This window comes from Uloborus diversus, chromosome 2, assembly GCF_026930045.1.
Source record: "Uloborus diversus isolate 005 chromosome 2, Udiv.v.3.1, whole genome shotgun sequence".
Classification (NCBI taxonomy): domain Eukaryota; kingdom Metazoa; phylum Arthropoda; class Arachnida; order Araneae; family Uloboridae; genus Uloborus; species Uloborus diversus.
In genome coordinates, this window is record NC_072732.1 from 211,838,205 (window position 1) to 211,853,921 (window position 15,717).

The following is a 15,717-nucleotide window of genomic DNA, read 5'->3' on the forward strand; positions in this document are numbered from 1 at the left end:
ATGATACTAAATTGACGAAGATTCTTTTTTTAACCTTATTTTAACTATCCAAGGAGAAGAGAAAGCATTGCATCATTTTATGTTTACGAAAAACACAGTCTTGAATTTTTCAATCAAAAAAACTTAGGTTAACAAGTTTTTTTTTTACCCGCAAAAAGTGAGAAAAGCAGGAAATAGATTTTTCAAGGTATTTGGCGTTGTCAGAAGGATCAAGGGTTTTCTGAGGTCAAGTAAATTAATATGGATTGGTTGAATTACTCATAAGGTTTTGTTTTCAATAGCAGCATGATTCAATATGGTCTTTTCAAACCTTTTCATCACGTAGACCACAGAATTACGGTAGTGTGTAAAAAATTAAAAAAGCGAAAGAATCGGTTAAAAAGTTAAGTATTTAATGATAATGTAAAACAATGAAATACTAAAGGCAGGACTTTTTCTGTTAAATTAAAAACGAACTCCTAAAGTTGAGATAAGAAAATTGTTTTTAAAAATGGTCTCCAGGTACCAGGATAGTGATTTGTTTTTTGATTTAAATAAGACTTTGATTTTTTTAATCTTCAAAAAATTGTAGATCTTAATTACTTTACATTTATAAACGTAATATATTTCATACAATAGATGAATCCATTCACCTTACTTTTAAAATTTAAATAAGTTTTCGAACTATAAATGCATTTTTAAAAAATTATAAATGCGTAATAATGCTTAGATAAGATGCGATTTTGTTCTATGCTTTTATTAAAGATAAGTTTTCCCATCGCCATGTACGTTTTTAGTGTAAAATAAAATGTTGAACAATTACTTTTAACTAGATTAGTCATAGTGTATAAGAATTAAAAATTTTTATTCTGTTCTGAACTGTAATTTTGGAGTAAAAGCAATATTGCCAGAGTGAAAATCTGTTACACACATAAAGAGGGATCTATGTAGTTTTGCCTGCTGAAGTTAAGTGTAGTTAAATTAAGCGCAGTGTATTCTAAAAATGTAACTTTTAATTTATAAAAGTAGAATAAACTGATTTTCTTTAATTATTTTGTTGAAAATAATCATTTGATTTAAATCAACTGATTAAAACAAATTATTTTTTAATCACTTTATTTTAATCATTATTTAAAACAAGCTGATTCAAATCAACGAAACCTGCCAGGTACGCATATCTGTGCCGAATTTGATAGCACTATTTTTTGTGTGGTTCTGTAAATCGGAAACGAACACAATTTATATTTTACCTTTTAGTAGAAATAATGTTCTTCAGATATTTTTTAAATACTGTATCGCGTTTTTTGCTTTATAACATCTTAGCGTAACGAATTTTGAATTCATGTTTAATTGGTCAAATTTATAAAAATGATTCCGGAGGAATAGCAAACGCAAACTCGCTCAATAATTCCTAAATTCTAAATTATTTTCTGCATCCCAAGTTAGTCTATAATATCGAGCTATTTAAATATTAAAATTAGTTTCAAGAGTTCTTGTGTCTACATTTATACTAAGAGAGGGAGGGGAATTCCATGCGTCGAAATCTATGGTTCGTTATCATAAAAATTTGAAATTTCACGTAAATGGATTTTACACCACATTAAAAAAAAGCTTGCTTTTTGAATTAAAGGTTACATTAACATACCTGCCAACTCTAATGGATTTTCCGGGAGATTCTGGTTTTTCATTCATTTCTCTTGTTTGTGTATGTGATGTAAGAAAAGTTTGGTTGTATTGAGAAGGATAATAAAAAATTCCTACTCCCACCCGAAATAACAATAAAAAATCCGTCAGAAACATCTAGATTTTTTAAATAATCTACTGGATTTTTTCCCAGTAGATGTTGGCAGGTATGCATTAAATTATCTAAACTGAGTTTTTTTTGGCTGAGTAAAAATTCCTAAACAGAGACATATGCTCTGTAAAAAGACAAATCTCCCCAATTGTTAACCCCTATTTACAACACGGTTTTACTGTGAATAGTTTTTCTTAAACGCAAATGTGTATCCAACAGTACATTGTAGTGTTTTAATTGAAATGTATGGTTTGAAATGTGTGGTTTAATTGAAATATATGGTAATTTAGCGATCTTCAAACAGGCAGCAAAGCACCAAAGAAAGATAATGCTCATAACTTGTTTTTGTATAGTTCAATCACAAGTACAAAACAGTTTTAGCATTGTTTCTTTGAATCTTCACGTGGAAATTTTTATGAACTTAGTTGAAAGGAAATACAACGAAATGCCTAGCATTATTGCGGTACATGAAGTTTTCTATATGAAGATACCAACAAATAGTTTTATTGTGCATGGAGATGAAGCAAAATTTTAGTAGGGAATATTGGATGTCCCTTTTGTAGCAAGTTAACTAAAATATTCCGTAACTGTTTTAGCGATATTTTTGTTGCACGAATTCAAAAATTAAAATTAACACAATTTTTTTTTCTTTCAATGTGCATCTCAAATTCAATGTATTGTAAAATGTTGAATTCTGTCTCAATAATTAGGTTATAAGGGAGTTATAAATCCCCTATTAGATGCATAAGGTTCTCGCAGAAAATCCAATCAAAAATAAAATCAGAACAATGTCTATTTTTAATTAACCCCGCGTATTGGAAAAAAATCCATTTATCAATCTGCCTACAGGAAATTTTTTCTACATCCCTAGACGATTTTAACAAAGTTTCGTATCCCCCCCCCCCCTCAGTGCAGCTGGTTCCGACGCGTGCCTTATGCACGCGCTCACTGTGACCGGCAAAGGATAAATCGTGAGCTACAAACAGATGGCCGCACGCGAGAGCAGCTGTGACGTCAAAATAGGGGGCCGGATTATATAAAAAAGGGGGGGGGTCGGGACTGGCAGCCATATCGCTTTTGTTAAATGTTGTGCGAACACGCCGCTATCGTTACATAGTAAATATATATATCGTCTGAAAAAAGGAGGGGGGGGGGGAGGTCGAGTCATTGTTTAGTCTGAGCATTTCGGCTGCTACGAAGAGGTTTTTTTTTCTCATGCTTAAATTTTGAATCGTTGCGCTTGGATAGCGGTGTGGACAGTTTTATATGTTCGGATTTTTTTAGTAATACAGTTTCTTGTTTGTATTGTCTGGGTCCTTCTATGGTTGAGTGACTGAGACTCACGGGAAGCGGCTGCTTGAGCAGTAATCGTTTTGAATCGGGTGTGTAATTTTTAGAATTTTCCAATTACTCTCTGATTCAGGAGAAAATAGTTTACAGTTTGTCATTATTTTTTTAAGGAATAGTTTTCTTTTCATATTTTGTGTATGGGTTCGTCACCGCACTTTTTTTTTTACCAAAATGATTTATGAAGAACGTAGTGGACAATATGTAGACAAAATATCCATGTCTGTTTTAATGCTCCTCCGAAATATACTGCGCTGTCTTTTCTGCTGTCTTTAAAAAATGTTACTGAGGTTAATTCTAAATTGAAAATGCTTTTATTTTTTCCTTGGTAACCTAAATTAATTTCTATTTTATTTCAGTGGGGGGTCCGTGACAAATTTTTATTAATTTTTCAAGTGTTTAAAAAATGTAAGCCCAAATATGTAAGCTTTCAATTTTATTCGGCGATTTAAAAAATATTTCAATAAAAACAGAATATTTGAAGAGAAATTTGAAAATACTTTTTCAATCATATTTTTTGAAATAAACTTTTCCTTTTTTTTTCAAATTTACCAAATAAAAATTAAAGTACACTGCTTGAAAACGATATGCTGCAATTTCATTACTATATCTGTATCAGTTGTTGACTTATAAGTGTTTGAATGCAAAAAAATCAGGAAAAATTGCATAATGGAAAAAAACGCGTTTAAAGTTTAATATAATAGTTAAATGCATGCAACAAAAATAATTATATCATTAGTTTTAATTAAGTATGATACAAGATTTACACGTCCTCTTAAGCAGAAAAAAAACGGAGAATATTTTTATGTGATTAAAATAATTTGCGAAATAGGACTATTTTTGTGTCCCGGACCCCCTTCAACAGAAGATTGGTTTTATGTAGACGTTTATATAGTAATCAGTGTCCTCTACTTCTATTTTATGTGCATTTGTATTAAGAAATCTGCACCTCCATTCTATATATATATACATATTTGAAATTTCATCTATTTTCAGAAAATCTTTCTTTTGCGTTGTTACAAGTATAGTATTTCATAGTACTATAGTCGTAAGTGTCAGAGGATAAACTGTATTACTGTACTTATAAATTAGAAGTCCGGATTAAGTACCTAAGGACGACACTGCAATTTCTGAACATTATAACAGAGTATTGGTGCATTGTTTGGAGGTGGTGATAAGAGTATTTATTTTCTGGAAGAACATCTCACATTTTGAAGGGAAATATTCATTTTCACCTATAAACGTATAATACGTAATAAAATCATTAAAGCAAAAAGTTGTCTATCATATATTGCTTTGCATTTTTCATTTCGCTATTTTTTTAATCAATAAATTTTTATACCAAATTCAATAAAAATCGGAGGTTATATGCTATAAAACAGAAGGTATACGCCGTATAACTTCCAACGTAAAGTTGTGGTATTTCATAAATAATAGTGCTTAAAATTGTTTCAAATAATAAATTGAAATCATTGGTTTCATTCATTAAAAGTTTAATTTGATCCTATTTCTAACTCTTACTTTATAGATCGTTTTATTTAATCTAGGAAATTCTGTGCGTGATTCAATTCGTGCATAAAACAGGATGCCTATTTTGTCTAGTCTCGCATTTTTGTTTTCTTTGTATATAGCCACTTGAACTCATAACGCATAAAGTGTTTCGATATTATTTTTCCCCAGGGAAATATTTACCTACTCATAGAGCAGAGTAAAGAGTTTTCAGCGCAATTTCATAATGTTATACTTAAATTTCCCGCGTTTGCTTATTGAAAATTTCGTCTAGTGGGAACTTGCATACATCGAAACTTTTTCGAAGAGTTAGATTTGGTGATGATTGAATACAGAAAATAAACTGCATTTCTTGATTTTTAAATCCTGGGCTAGCTTTGTTTTTCAAATTGTCAAGACTCAACTGATTTTAATTTTATGGTCTCTGAATTTGAAATTTGCGGCGTTCAAAAAATTTGCAGGAATTAGGAACCATATCTGTAAGTTAAAATTTAAAGTAAATTATTTATGGCTTTCTAATATATGAGAACTTACAGTTGTCTTTATCGTTTGTTTACACATTTTTCTTAATTTCTTTTTCACCACATCGTTCTATATTTTTTTAATTCAACTTTAATACAAGTAAACTAGTGTTAGTAGCTTCATTGCTTCGTGAAGAGTATACCATTCAATTCAGTCTCCCTTGCCTCCAATTGTCCTAAAACATTAACTAACTCAACTGCCGTTTTCACAGTATCTTTAACTTGGTTCTTTCCTGCAATTGTCGCCCCAAAACGTGACCGACAATTGGCAATTTCTGTCCCATTTTCCGGAATCTTCTCACAGTTGCCGAAATAACTTAAATGGATTGGTGCTGCTGAAATGGACGCATTGTATTCTGAATAAGAGTTTCTCCTAACGAGCTGGGGAGCCACCGCTGCCTGAAAGAGACTCCAAATGAAGGTTTCGCGCCAGGAATGCTAATTGTCCCGCCATTAGCAGTTGCAGCTAATGCCTTTTGCAAGGAATGTTACCGGTGGGTTTCCCGGAGAGACCGTGATTTATTGGTTCTGCGTGTAGCTTTCCGGCAGTCCGTGGTGGTTTGGATTTTTATTGGCTGAAAAATCTCGCCACTGTAGCACATCTTTTTGGAAAATGGGATTGCGTATGATACGATGCCATTTGCTACTATGGTTATGTTCTAAACCACGAACGCGTATCTCAAGCAGTTGATTATTCAAGGCTATTAGCTAATTTTTAAATAGCCGGTCCACACCCACATAATTACTGCAGTGGTACATAAATCTTTCGTTAAAGGTCATTTTATACAATGCGGTCAAGTTCACTACCCAGGGGCTTACACAGAATTTTGAGGTCAGTCACAAATTATTTTTATGGGTCCCCGGTATATTTACCCCTATATTTCACTCATTTTAAAAATATTGGGCTCCCTTCAGGCTCGGTCCTGGATCAACAGGTGTCCCTTCTACCCCTCTGTGCATGCCCCTGTCACTACCATAATACTTTTAAGTCACAATGGTCATACTATCATTAAGTTGGCTAAAAACATCCTTCTAAACATATGAACCCCTTTAAAAAATTTTCTTTTCCTTCGAAGTTGGTATTCATAATCCCTTTTATTTAGCAAAATTTAATTTTTATAACTAGTTCCAGTCACTTAAATGATTCTTTTATGAAAATTTGTGACTAAGGAACAAAGAGGCAAAACTCTGTGAGATGAACATAATTTAAGAACAGAGCATAAGACAGCTTTTCAGAAACTCTTGGAACCGAGAATATGTCTGTTTATACCATTTTAGGAAGTTTATATTTTTGTCTTAGGTGTAAAACAAGTACCAAAACTGAAATTTCTTTTGTTTTTGACTTGACAAACTTCCAGATGAGTTTCATTTTTCCTAGCTTAAATTGTTGACAGTGCAATTGTAATTGTTCACAGTATTTGAACTTTAATGTTTCTCTTTGGTGACCAACATGCTGAAGAAATTTTCAAAGACAACTAACAAGACGGCAATTTAAAGCACCCAGGAAACTGAAAACTTATGTCACCCTGTCCTTCATACATGTCCCATTAAGCTTGAAGAATTAATCTTCATGAGCACTGAGATATATTTTAATGTAACTTTCCCCGAAGGTTTTAATTCAAAATACTTAAGTTTACTTCGCCGTTTGGTGCCTATGTCAACTTAAAAAATTTACCCGTTTTTGTCCCGAATCACTATTGAGATCGGGAACTGAAGTACATAATCAGCCTACATCTCAAACATTTTCGAAATAGATTTCCATGAATGTGACACGTTCATAAATAAGGAGAGCTGTTGTTTTGAATTGAAGTATGTATTCAAAACATTCGGCTTTGTTGCATTAAATAGCAATTAGTAAGATTAAAACGCTCTGGGACGGGTATATTTTTCAATTATTAACTAGGATCCATTTGTAAAACTCTAGTAAAATACTTTATATAAAAAAAATCGCATTCAAAATTCATAACCCTCTCCGAATCGTCAAATATACTTGGGAATTCGAACTTTTCCACGAGCTTACAAACTTCATCCCAACTTCGAAATTCCGGCCGTGAAATATCCTACTTGAACATTTATTAACATCAGTCTCTAAAATGGTTCTTTCATTTCGCGCAGAACGTGAATCACGTGCTACACACCCATTTCGAAGGCGGAGAAGACCAGCTAAGGTCGCCTAATGGTGTCGCTGTCGTCATAACATGGCCTCGTCTTAATGGTCTCTGAAAGCGACGTATGGGAACTGGTGACATTTTCGAATTCCATAATGTACAATAATCGTAAAAGTTAGCTATCCGGGGGCTGCTCTATCTTGCTAGAACGCTGGGGCAGGTGAGGGGGAGTTCGTTTTAACTGGCCGCCTGGAAATTGCGTTATGAGAGGGAATTACATTGGTGGTTATGAGGAAGTTCTGAATGGCTTACTACGGAAGAATGCAGTTTGTGGTGGTGTATGTATCATCTGAGATGGCAGTGTGTGCTTTATTTGTTTAACATGCTTTGTATCATGTTTAACTTGTTGGGGTGTCATTTGGGACATTTGCTTCCTTGATAGTTTTATTTACTCGTAATGTAGCATATCCGGAGCTATTTTCTTGCTGGCGAACGGCGATCAGTTGAGCTTGTCAAAGCATTTCAGTTATTTTGTTTTATTACTTATCTCTTTGTAAACCACACTTTATATCGTTTTCAAAGTATTCGCCAAAAGATTCGCACATCTGCCGGTCTCCTTCAACAAGCCGGTAAGGCTGACCAATAGTGTCTTGACTTATGGCTTTAATCACTAACAGACTTCCACCTCCGTTATTCGCTCGAGTCACAAAATATAGCCCTCTTATTGATTTCAGAAGGTTTCGAATGTCTGATAGGTTCAAATCGGATGGTCAGTAGTGCCGTAATAGTGATAGTTACCAACCGATTTGAAGGTCCGTCAGTCAGACCGTTTGAAGCCTTTAAGCGACATTTGCGTCTTCTTGAAGATACAGGTATTTCCGGAATCTGTTGGGTTTGAATCTTCTGGTGAATATGAACATTAGTAGCGAGTTCTGTTCGTCGAACCACCAGTTTAAGAATTGAACTCGTTACCGATCCGTGGTTTGAAAATGGCATCTCTTTGCCCGATTCCGAGCTTAACCCTTTGACATTAAAAGAGGGTCTCGGAGACGGTCGGTAATGACACGTATGAATGACATTTTGGGACATTGGGTTGGAATTCCAACTGATATAAATGAAGTCTCGAAGCAGTCTGTAGATAATGGCTAGTGAACTGAATGTGCTCTCGGAGATATACATTATGTTTACAATAGCACTTGAAATAAAAGCCTTATTGACGATCGGATTCTGTAATGGCGCTTGTCTTTCAGACGCCATTGTGTGTCTATGATATAGTACAAAGTTTCAGCTGTAATTGGTTTCTTAGTATATGAAACTCTAAAGTTGGACTGCTAAATCGTAATTTTGACTTGGAAGTTTCTTGTGTATCAGGGTTCGTAACGGGATTGTATGTGATAATGTGACATGAATTAAGTTAATACTCCATTGTAAACTTTCTTGTTTAAATTTGGAAAATTAATTCTACTTCTGGTCTCTAAAAGTTTTTGTCATTTGATGACTGAACTTTAATTTATAAAATTAACTACAAAACCTATCAAAGCTAGCGATTCAATGTTTTTTCAGTTAAAAATCACCTTTCCCTCTATTTCATTTTATTGTGACACTTTTCTTTTTGCTAGATATAATGATAAATGTCTGAAAAAATAAAATGGAAATGTATGAAACTTTAACATCTCTGAAGTTTATTTGAAATGTCAAGTTAAAGCGCTTTAACTACAAAACCCTTGCTTCATAAATTCTTTTGCCTTACAGATAACATTAAAAGTTATAATTTTAATTTAATCTTTTGCTTTAATTAATATGTGTAAGTTATACGGTTATAATTTTAAAGAGTTTATTACATTAAGTGTACGAGACACAAAATACCATCATGCCAAAACGAATTGAAAAGTCTTGTTTTGTACCAGAAAATGCGCAAATACTATTACTGAGAAAGTGTTTCAGCGAATTCTACATTAACAGCTTCATTTTTGTGTTAAAGTATGAGCAAAAAAGATTTTTGAGCATTTAATTGGCAATCAAAAAAAAAAGCTTGAAAATAATAAAAATCAGTAGAATCAAACAGTTCATAGTTCTTGTTACTGTAGCAGACCCCGAAGAGTTCCTATTTTTCCTACTTTTTCCTATTTTTTAGAGCTCTCTCCTTATTTTCCTACTTTTTCCTTTCTTTTCCTACTTTTTCTTTCTTTAGTATAGCACTTCTAATTGTGCATTGATTCTTATGTTTACAATGCCGCACCGATAATTTTCTGCATGTTCCAATTTTGAAAAGCAAAAGAAACAAGCGGATCCTGAACTTTTCATTGACTGACTACAGTAATTTCTGGAAGGAACGCCGCGGCGTCTGCGTGTTTAAAAGTTAAATTTTCGTAAGTGACTTTTTTACCGTTGCTGCGTTTATGATCGACTTTTCTTTTTATCGCCCCAACTTCAGTCCTACTGTTTTAACGAAACAATAAAGAAATGGATACCGGCACATTCTGATGCAATTATATATTACTTACTCGTCAATTAGAAGCTTTAGTTAAAGTAAACGGCCGACTGTTCGAAAAGTGCGGGAAAAGCAGAATTTCCCATTCACCAATTTTTCGTATAGATGATTACAAGGGAAATGGAGCTCTATTTAAACAGAAAGGCAATGTAAAACCTTAAAAGGAACGTAAGGAAGCAAAAAATGACAAAACTTGTACACTGTACATATTTTCTTGATGTTATTACAAAATAAAAGCTACATGTAACAAAAATTCGCAAAAACGGAACACTTCAAAAATAATCGCAGAAACTAACCTTTTTCATACATGAATATGATTATTGTTCATTCTAAACAAGAAACATGAAAAAATAGTTTATAAAATTTCAGTTTCTTTCCTTGCAAAGAGTGTATTTGCAAAAAAAAAAAAAACCCTCTGCAAAACCTAAATGGGCAAAACGTTCCCGATTTTTGGAGAAAAATCGGAAATCAATTTAAGTGCGAGATTCCGTTTTTATTTCTTCACATTTTAAAAATTTGGGTCGGGGGGGGGGGGGAGGGGTTACAGCCACAAGCAAATATGTACTGTATTTTTTTTTCTTTTTAATGGGTATTTTCTAATCTGATATATCATCAATATCGAGGAGTTGCACCCCCCCCCCCACTCTCAATTTCGTGAACAATTTCCAGATGAATATTTTTGTTGTATGGTGAGGATTGAGTAAAAATGTTGTGTTTACCATGCATTGATTTGTTCCGTGACAAAAATTTTGGAAGAAGGAGGTAAAAAATCATCAAACCAATAAAACAATATTCGTTTTTATTTCTTGATTAAAATTAAAACTGGCCCGTCATTTTTACTTTTCCCTCGGGATGGCTAGCGAAGTATGTATACTGAATGCAAATTTTGTCTGAAAATAATAAAAACCACACAAACTTTTATAGTTAAGCATTAATTTTCTAAAGCCAGGGAGGGGAGAAATTGACCCCACCGACCCCCCTAAATGACGTTCCTGAAAGAAAAATTTTGTTGAATGCTAAAAATATGTAACATAATACAAACCTTTTAGTTTACCTATTTCGTTATTTATTTAGTTTAATTATTTTATTATGAATTTTATGTCCCATATTTAAGAACAAATTTATTTTAGTTCTGCATTTTCAGTCTTTTTCCTTTTGTTTTTCAAATTCAAACATCTGCCCCTGTTTATGCAAGAATGCATGTCAGCTGCTGATTGTTTTAAACTAAAATTAAATTAATATTTACTTTTCTTTTTATATCGCAGTTAATGACAACAGGAGCGAAAGTGTTAGTATTTTCAAATGATAATTGGATGCTCTCGAAGGAATGTTTTCGTTTTTGACAAAACAAATCTTTAACAAAAATGGTTTTATTGCACCAAAATATGAGTTTTATTATTATTATTATCTTTTTTTGCGATCGCTATATTGCATTTCATTCTTTTACACTTCAAATTTTTATTACTGTACTGTTGAAAGTTTTTTTATTCGGATTTTATTTTTGTATTTAGTACCTTCGTTTCCTGCAGTTTATTTTTCATACCGAAAATTGTCACTTGTTTCTTTCGTTTTGTTTTTATGAGTCGGCCTTTCATTAAATTCCTTTAATACTTCAAAAGTTCTGTTACTTTATTTCTGGGACAGTTTTAAATCAAAAATACTGTTAGTTTATTTTACATTAGAAATAAAGTTTACGCTAAATATGTTTCCTCTTGACGTGTGTTCAGTCCTATCTCTTCCTATTTTTTCCTACTTTTTTAAGTGATTTTTTTTCCTACTTTTCCTACTTTTTAAATTTTTGACTCCTTATTTCCTACTTTTCCCCCCAAAAAACCACTTCGGGGTCTGCTGTTGCTTTATATTTAAAGTGTTTATGAGTAGTGAATGCTTGTTGTAGATCAGAGATCATCGAATGGTGGACTGCGTATGCCACTTACATTTTGTGCAAACTTCATCCAGACCTTGAAATTATATCTTAATAAATTATAAATCAAATGAATGCAATCAACTAAATCTAGATAGCATTTATAATTTATTCTTTAAAGTAAAATCACGATTTCTTAATAGTTGGTTTCAAAACGGTGGCTATATTGTCCTGATAGTCATTATGCAAGATTCTTAAGTCATCTTCAACCAACCGAATCGCCTAGTGCTTTAAGGTTTAAAACTGATCCACAATAAAATCTTGTTGATATCTGTTCAAAATTACTACTATTAAATCATATGTACAATAGTTTTAATATTTCTTTTTAGGTCAGAGCCTTGGTTATGGTTTCGTAAACTACGTGCGACCGGAAGACGCTGAGAAAGCCATAAACACTCTGAATGGGCTCAGACTCCAGAATAAAACTATAAAGGTAAACAACTGAAGACAGCAAAAGCTGTAATTCCTTTTATATACGAAGGCTGTTCAGAAAGTATCGAAACTGAATTAATTGTGAAAAAACATACATACATAAAAAGGTTTTGAGTCGATCTCCTTCGAAATATGCTGCATTGACAGTAACACACTTGGTCCAACGAAGTTTCCAGTCCTCAAAACATTTCTGGAACGCTGAATTTGGTATGGCCTGAAGCTGCAGCGTCAAATTGTTTCATGGTTTAAATGCCCTGAAACCGGTGCCCTTTTCAGGTGTTCTTTATCCTGGGAAAGAGGAAGAAATCCGGAGGTGACATGTCCGGGGAGTAACAAGGATGTGTTACTTGGGTTGATCAGTTTTTTGTCTGGAACTGTTGCACAAGATTGCTAGTGTGCACTGGGGCTCCGTCATGATGAAGCATCCAGCGAGAGGACGCTCGCAGCACAGGTCGTTTTCTGCACTTTTCATAATCTCGTAGATTTCGGTGCAGGTTTTACCGACCTTAAAGCAAAAATTGATACAGATTCGCTGCTCCGTATTTTCACACATTTTCTATTTTCGACGAACGCACGCACACTCCACATAAGTGAGTGACTGAATGGCGCACTGTAGACACCTGCCGATTTTTGTGAGACGAGGTGAAATATGCGCGTACATGATGCGCGGAGTCCCACCGCTATGGGTTTTTAGAATTAATAGTGAATTCAGTCTCTATACTTTCTGAACAGCCCTCGTATGTTTATATTTGAGTTTTTATTTTAATTCAGTTCTGTCCTATGCCTCAGATAAATGTGGATACACTTTCGCGACTCCGTCGCAAAACAAATTTAACATCAGGCGAATCGGTTGCGATTTAGTCCACGCGGCTGGTCAAAAACTACAAGGGAAAACGTTAGATTGTTTCGCTTTAAACTCGGATCATTTTCTTTTTAACGACGCACCGAAATCATTTGGCGAAGATAATAGAAACTGTTGAATTGATAATACAGGGAATTCCAAAACTCACTGATACAATTGAAAAATCAAAAACTAAACTGGCAGCAATAGAAAACTACGGTTTCAGTATGTTGTACTTATGAGGTTTTCCACCTCCAGTCCGGTTACTTCCTATGCCGGGCTGATGAGGGCTCATAAGCACGAAACTGCAGTTCTCGGCTGGAATGACTGAGCTGGCGGTGTATTTCATGTATATCTACCGTTTGTTGCATTATGCTTGGGACAACAGTGAATTTTCAAACAGACAAACTTTCAAAATTAGTTACAATATTCCTCAACCAATGGCGCTACAGGTATTTTAAAAATTAATAAAGAAAACGCAGTTTGTAAGATCGCCAAAAGGACATTTATATTTGAAACATCAATGCTGCCCGATTAGTTTTTTATTAATTTTTAAAATATACTGGTCATTTTGGTGATCTTACAGACTGCGTTTTCTTTTATACCTTTTAAAATGCATACAGCGCCATCTGTTGAGGAACATTGTGACTAATTTTTGCATATTGTCTGTTTGAAAATTTACTGTTGTCCCGAGCACAATGCAACAAACGGTAGATTTCTATCGCTTCCCGTTCAATTTTTGATTTTTCAAATGTATCAGCCATTTTTGGGACACCGTGTATATGATTTATTTCTTCCGCATATTTGTGCATCTTTTTTCCTCAAGGTTAAAGTATTCAATCTTAGGATGAGCTTCCTAAGATTGCTTCTGTGTCTGTAAAGTTGTTTATTTTACCTTGCTTAATTTCCTTCCAAGCATTCCAAGCTACGTAAAATAAACAACCCTACAGGCTAAAAGGAAACCGTCATTAATGATTTTGCTCCCTTGCATTTACTCATTGTCTTGAAATAATTAGCATACTGTTATCACGATTTCAAGAACAAATATTTGTTTTTTAAATTAATGCTGAAAAAATCTTAAAAGTTATCACTTGGCGTTTTTAATGTAATTGCTAAAATTAAATGTTGACTGAAAATCTTTTTTTTTTTTTTTTTTTTTGCGCCATGGGATTAATCGCTGTCAATTCAGATTACACGAAAGGTTGTTTTTTTTCACAGACTTTAAAACTTGATTATTTTAAAACCATATACATTTTGAAATTAATAAATGTTTTTGAATTTCAATGTTGTTTGTTACTAAAAACTAATCTAAGGTTTTTTCCCGACAACTAATGAAATCATTTGAAATTGAGTTGTGTACATAAGTAAATATTTTTATTATTTTTTAATAGTTTAAATGCTGTATTCATTCATTAAAACCTAAGTTCTTGAGTAGAGAATAGCTCAATATGACTGGTTGTTGAAAGATTTCAATTTGTTTTACATAAACATGTTTTTTTTTTTTTTTTTGCATTTTTGTCATCTAAATTGTACATACTTGCTTATTTGGTTTCCGCTGAAAAAGAGGCGCGGAAAAAACGTCTAATTCCAACATTTTCCTGGTGTTAGTATTGAGTCCACCGCACATTTCTTCAAATATCTCGGAAACTAATTTCTGCAGATACTACCATTTACCTGCACACGGCAGTATTATTTACGTAAGTAAAACTACATTACTTCTGTACTTTAACTATCATTTGTTATTCTTTCAGCAACAATTATACTGCTTGAAAATTCAGTTCAAGATTATTTCCATTTAAATGTTTTAGTTTTATCATGATCAGATATTTCTTTAAGAGTGGTTTTAATAATTTCTTAGAATTCTTATGTTAACTGGTTCCTAGAAGTAAAGTATTTGTTTTAGATTTCTTACAATATTTCTCTGCCGAAAATTTAATACACTATTTTTACGAAAAAAAAAAGAATCCTCTTCAAAATATATTTTTCATTAACAGCTTAAACCGTTCTAAACACAGCAATTTATTTAATATGCAATGCTTTTCAGGTAGGGCAAAGAAAGGAAACCATTATCATTGATAACATAAATCAGGGAAATTTTGTGAACTAAATCAGGGAAAAGTCAGGGAACTTTTTTTTCCAGTTCCTGTCGCCAACCTGTAATTCTAAAAATGTAGTGCCTTCCTCGTGACCAGAACCTGATTAAGATAACAAAGGACCCAAAGGACATATTTTTTTTTTTTGGCCATGTATTCAAACTTTGCAATTTTAGCCATTGGGTAAAACAATTTTTGCCATTTAGGGGTCCCTAAATAGTGAAGGACCTAGGGCAGGGCCTAGTCGACCTATTCAGTAATCAGGCTCTGCTCATGACTTCTTAACGATATCCCACCTATACTCAAACTCCTGCTACATACGATGTAAGCAATTGCTGCAATGATCAGATTAGCAGGAGAGGCGTTATTCAGTATCCTTTATAAATCTGCACAGGAGAAATCACATGGTGTTAGGTTAGGTGACCAGAAGGGGGTGGAAGACTCATAAAAAGCTAAATCCCCTCTTTTGATCGCCACTGAATACTAAACAAGTGAGACGTATACCACAGCAAGCAGACATCTAGTGGTAGCCGATTGAAACTTCACAATTTTGTCTTTCACTGAATCTCCACAATAGACATACTGCCGTGTGCAGATAAAGGACAGTAACTGCAATTTTTTAACTTTTTTTTTGCATTTTTGTCATTGTACGTCATTTTTATTGTACAAGCACGCTC

At 33.5% G+C, this 15,717-nt stretch overlaps 1 protein-coding gene across 1 annotated transcript in view; it reads left to right on the forward strand.

Annotated features, from left to right (window-relative positions):
- The window catches only part of LOC129216263 (ELAV-like protein 4), a 34,762-nt gene that overhangs the window by 9,261 nt on the left and 9,784 nt on the right, over nt 1–15,717 (forward strand). The window contains exon 2 of the mRNA XM_054850465.1: nt 12,004–12,107. Coding sequence (XP_054706440.1) covers nt 12,004–12,107 — 104 coding nt within the window. The remainder of the gene's footprint in view (nt 1–12,003; nt 12,108–15,717) is intronic.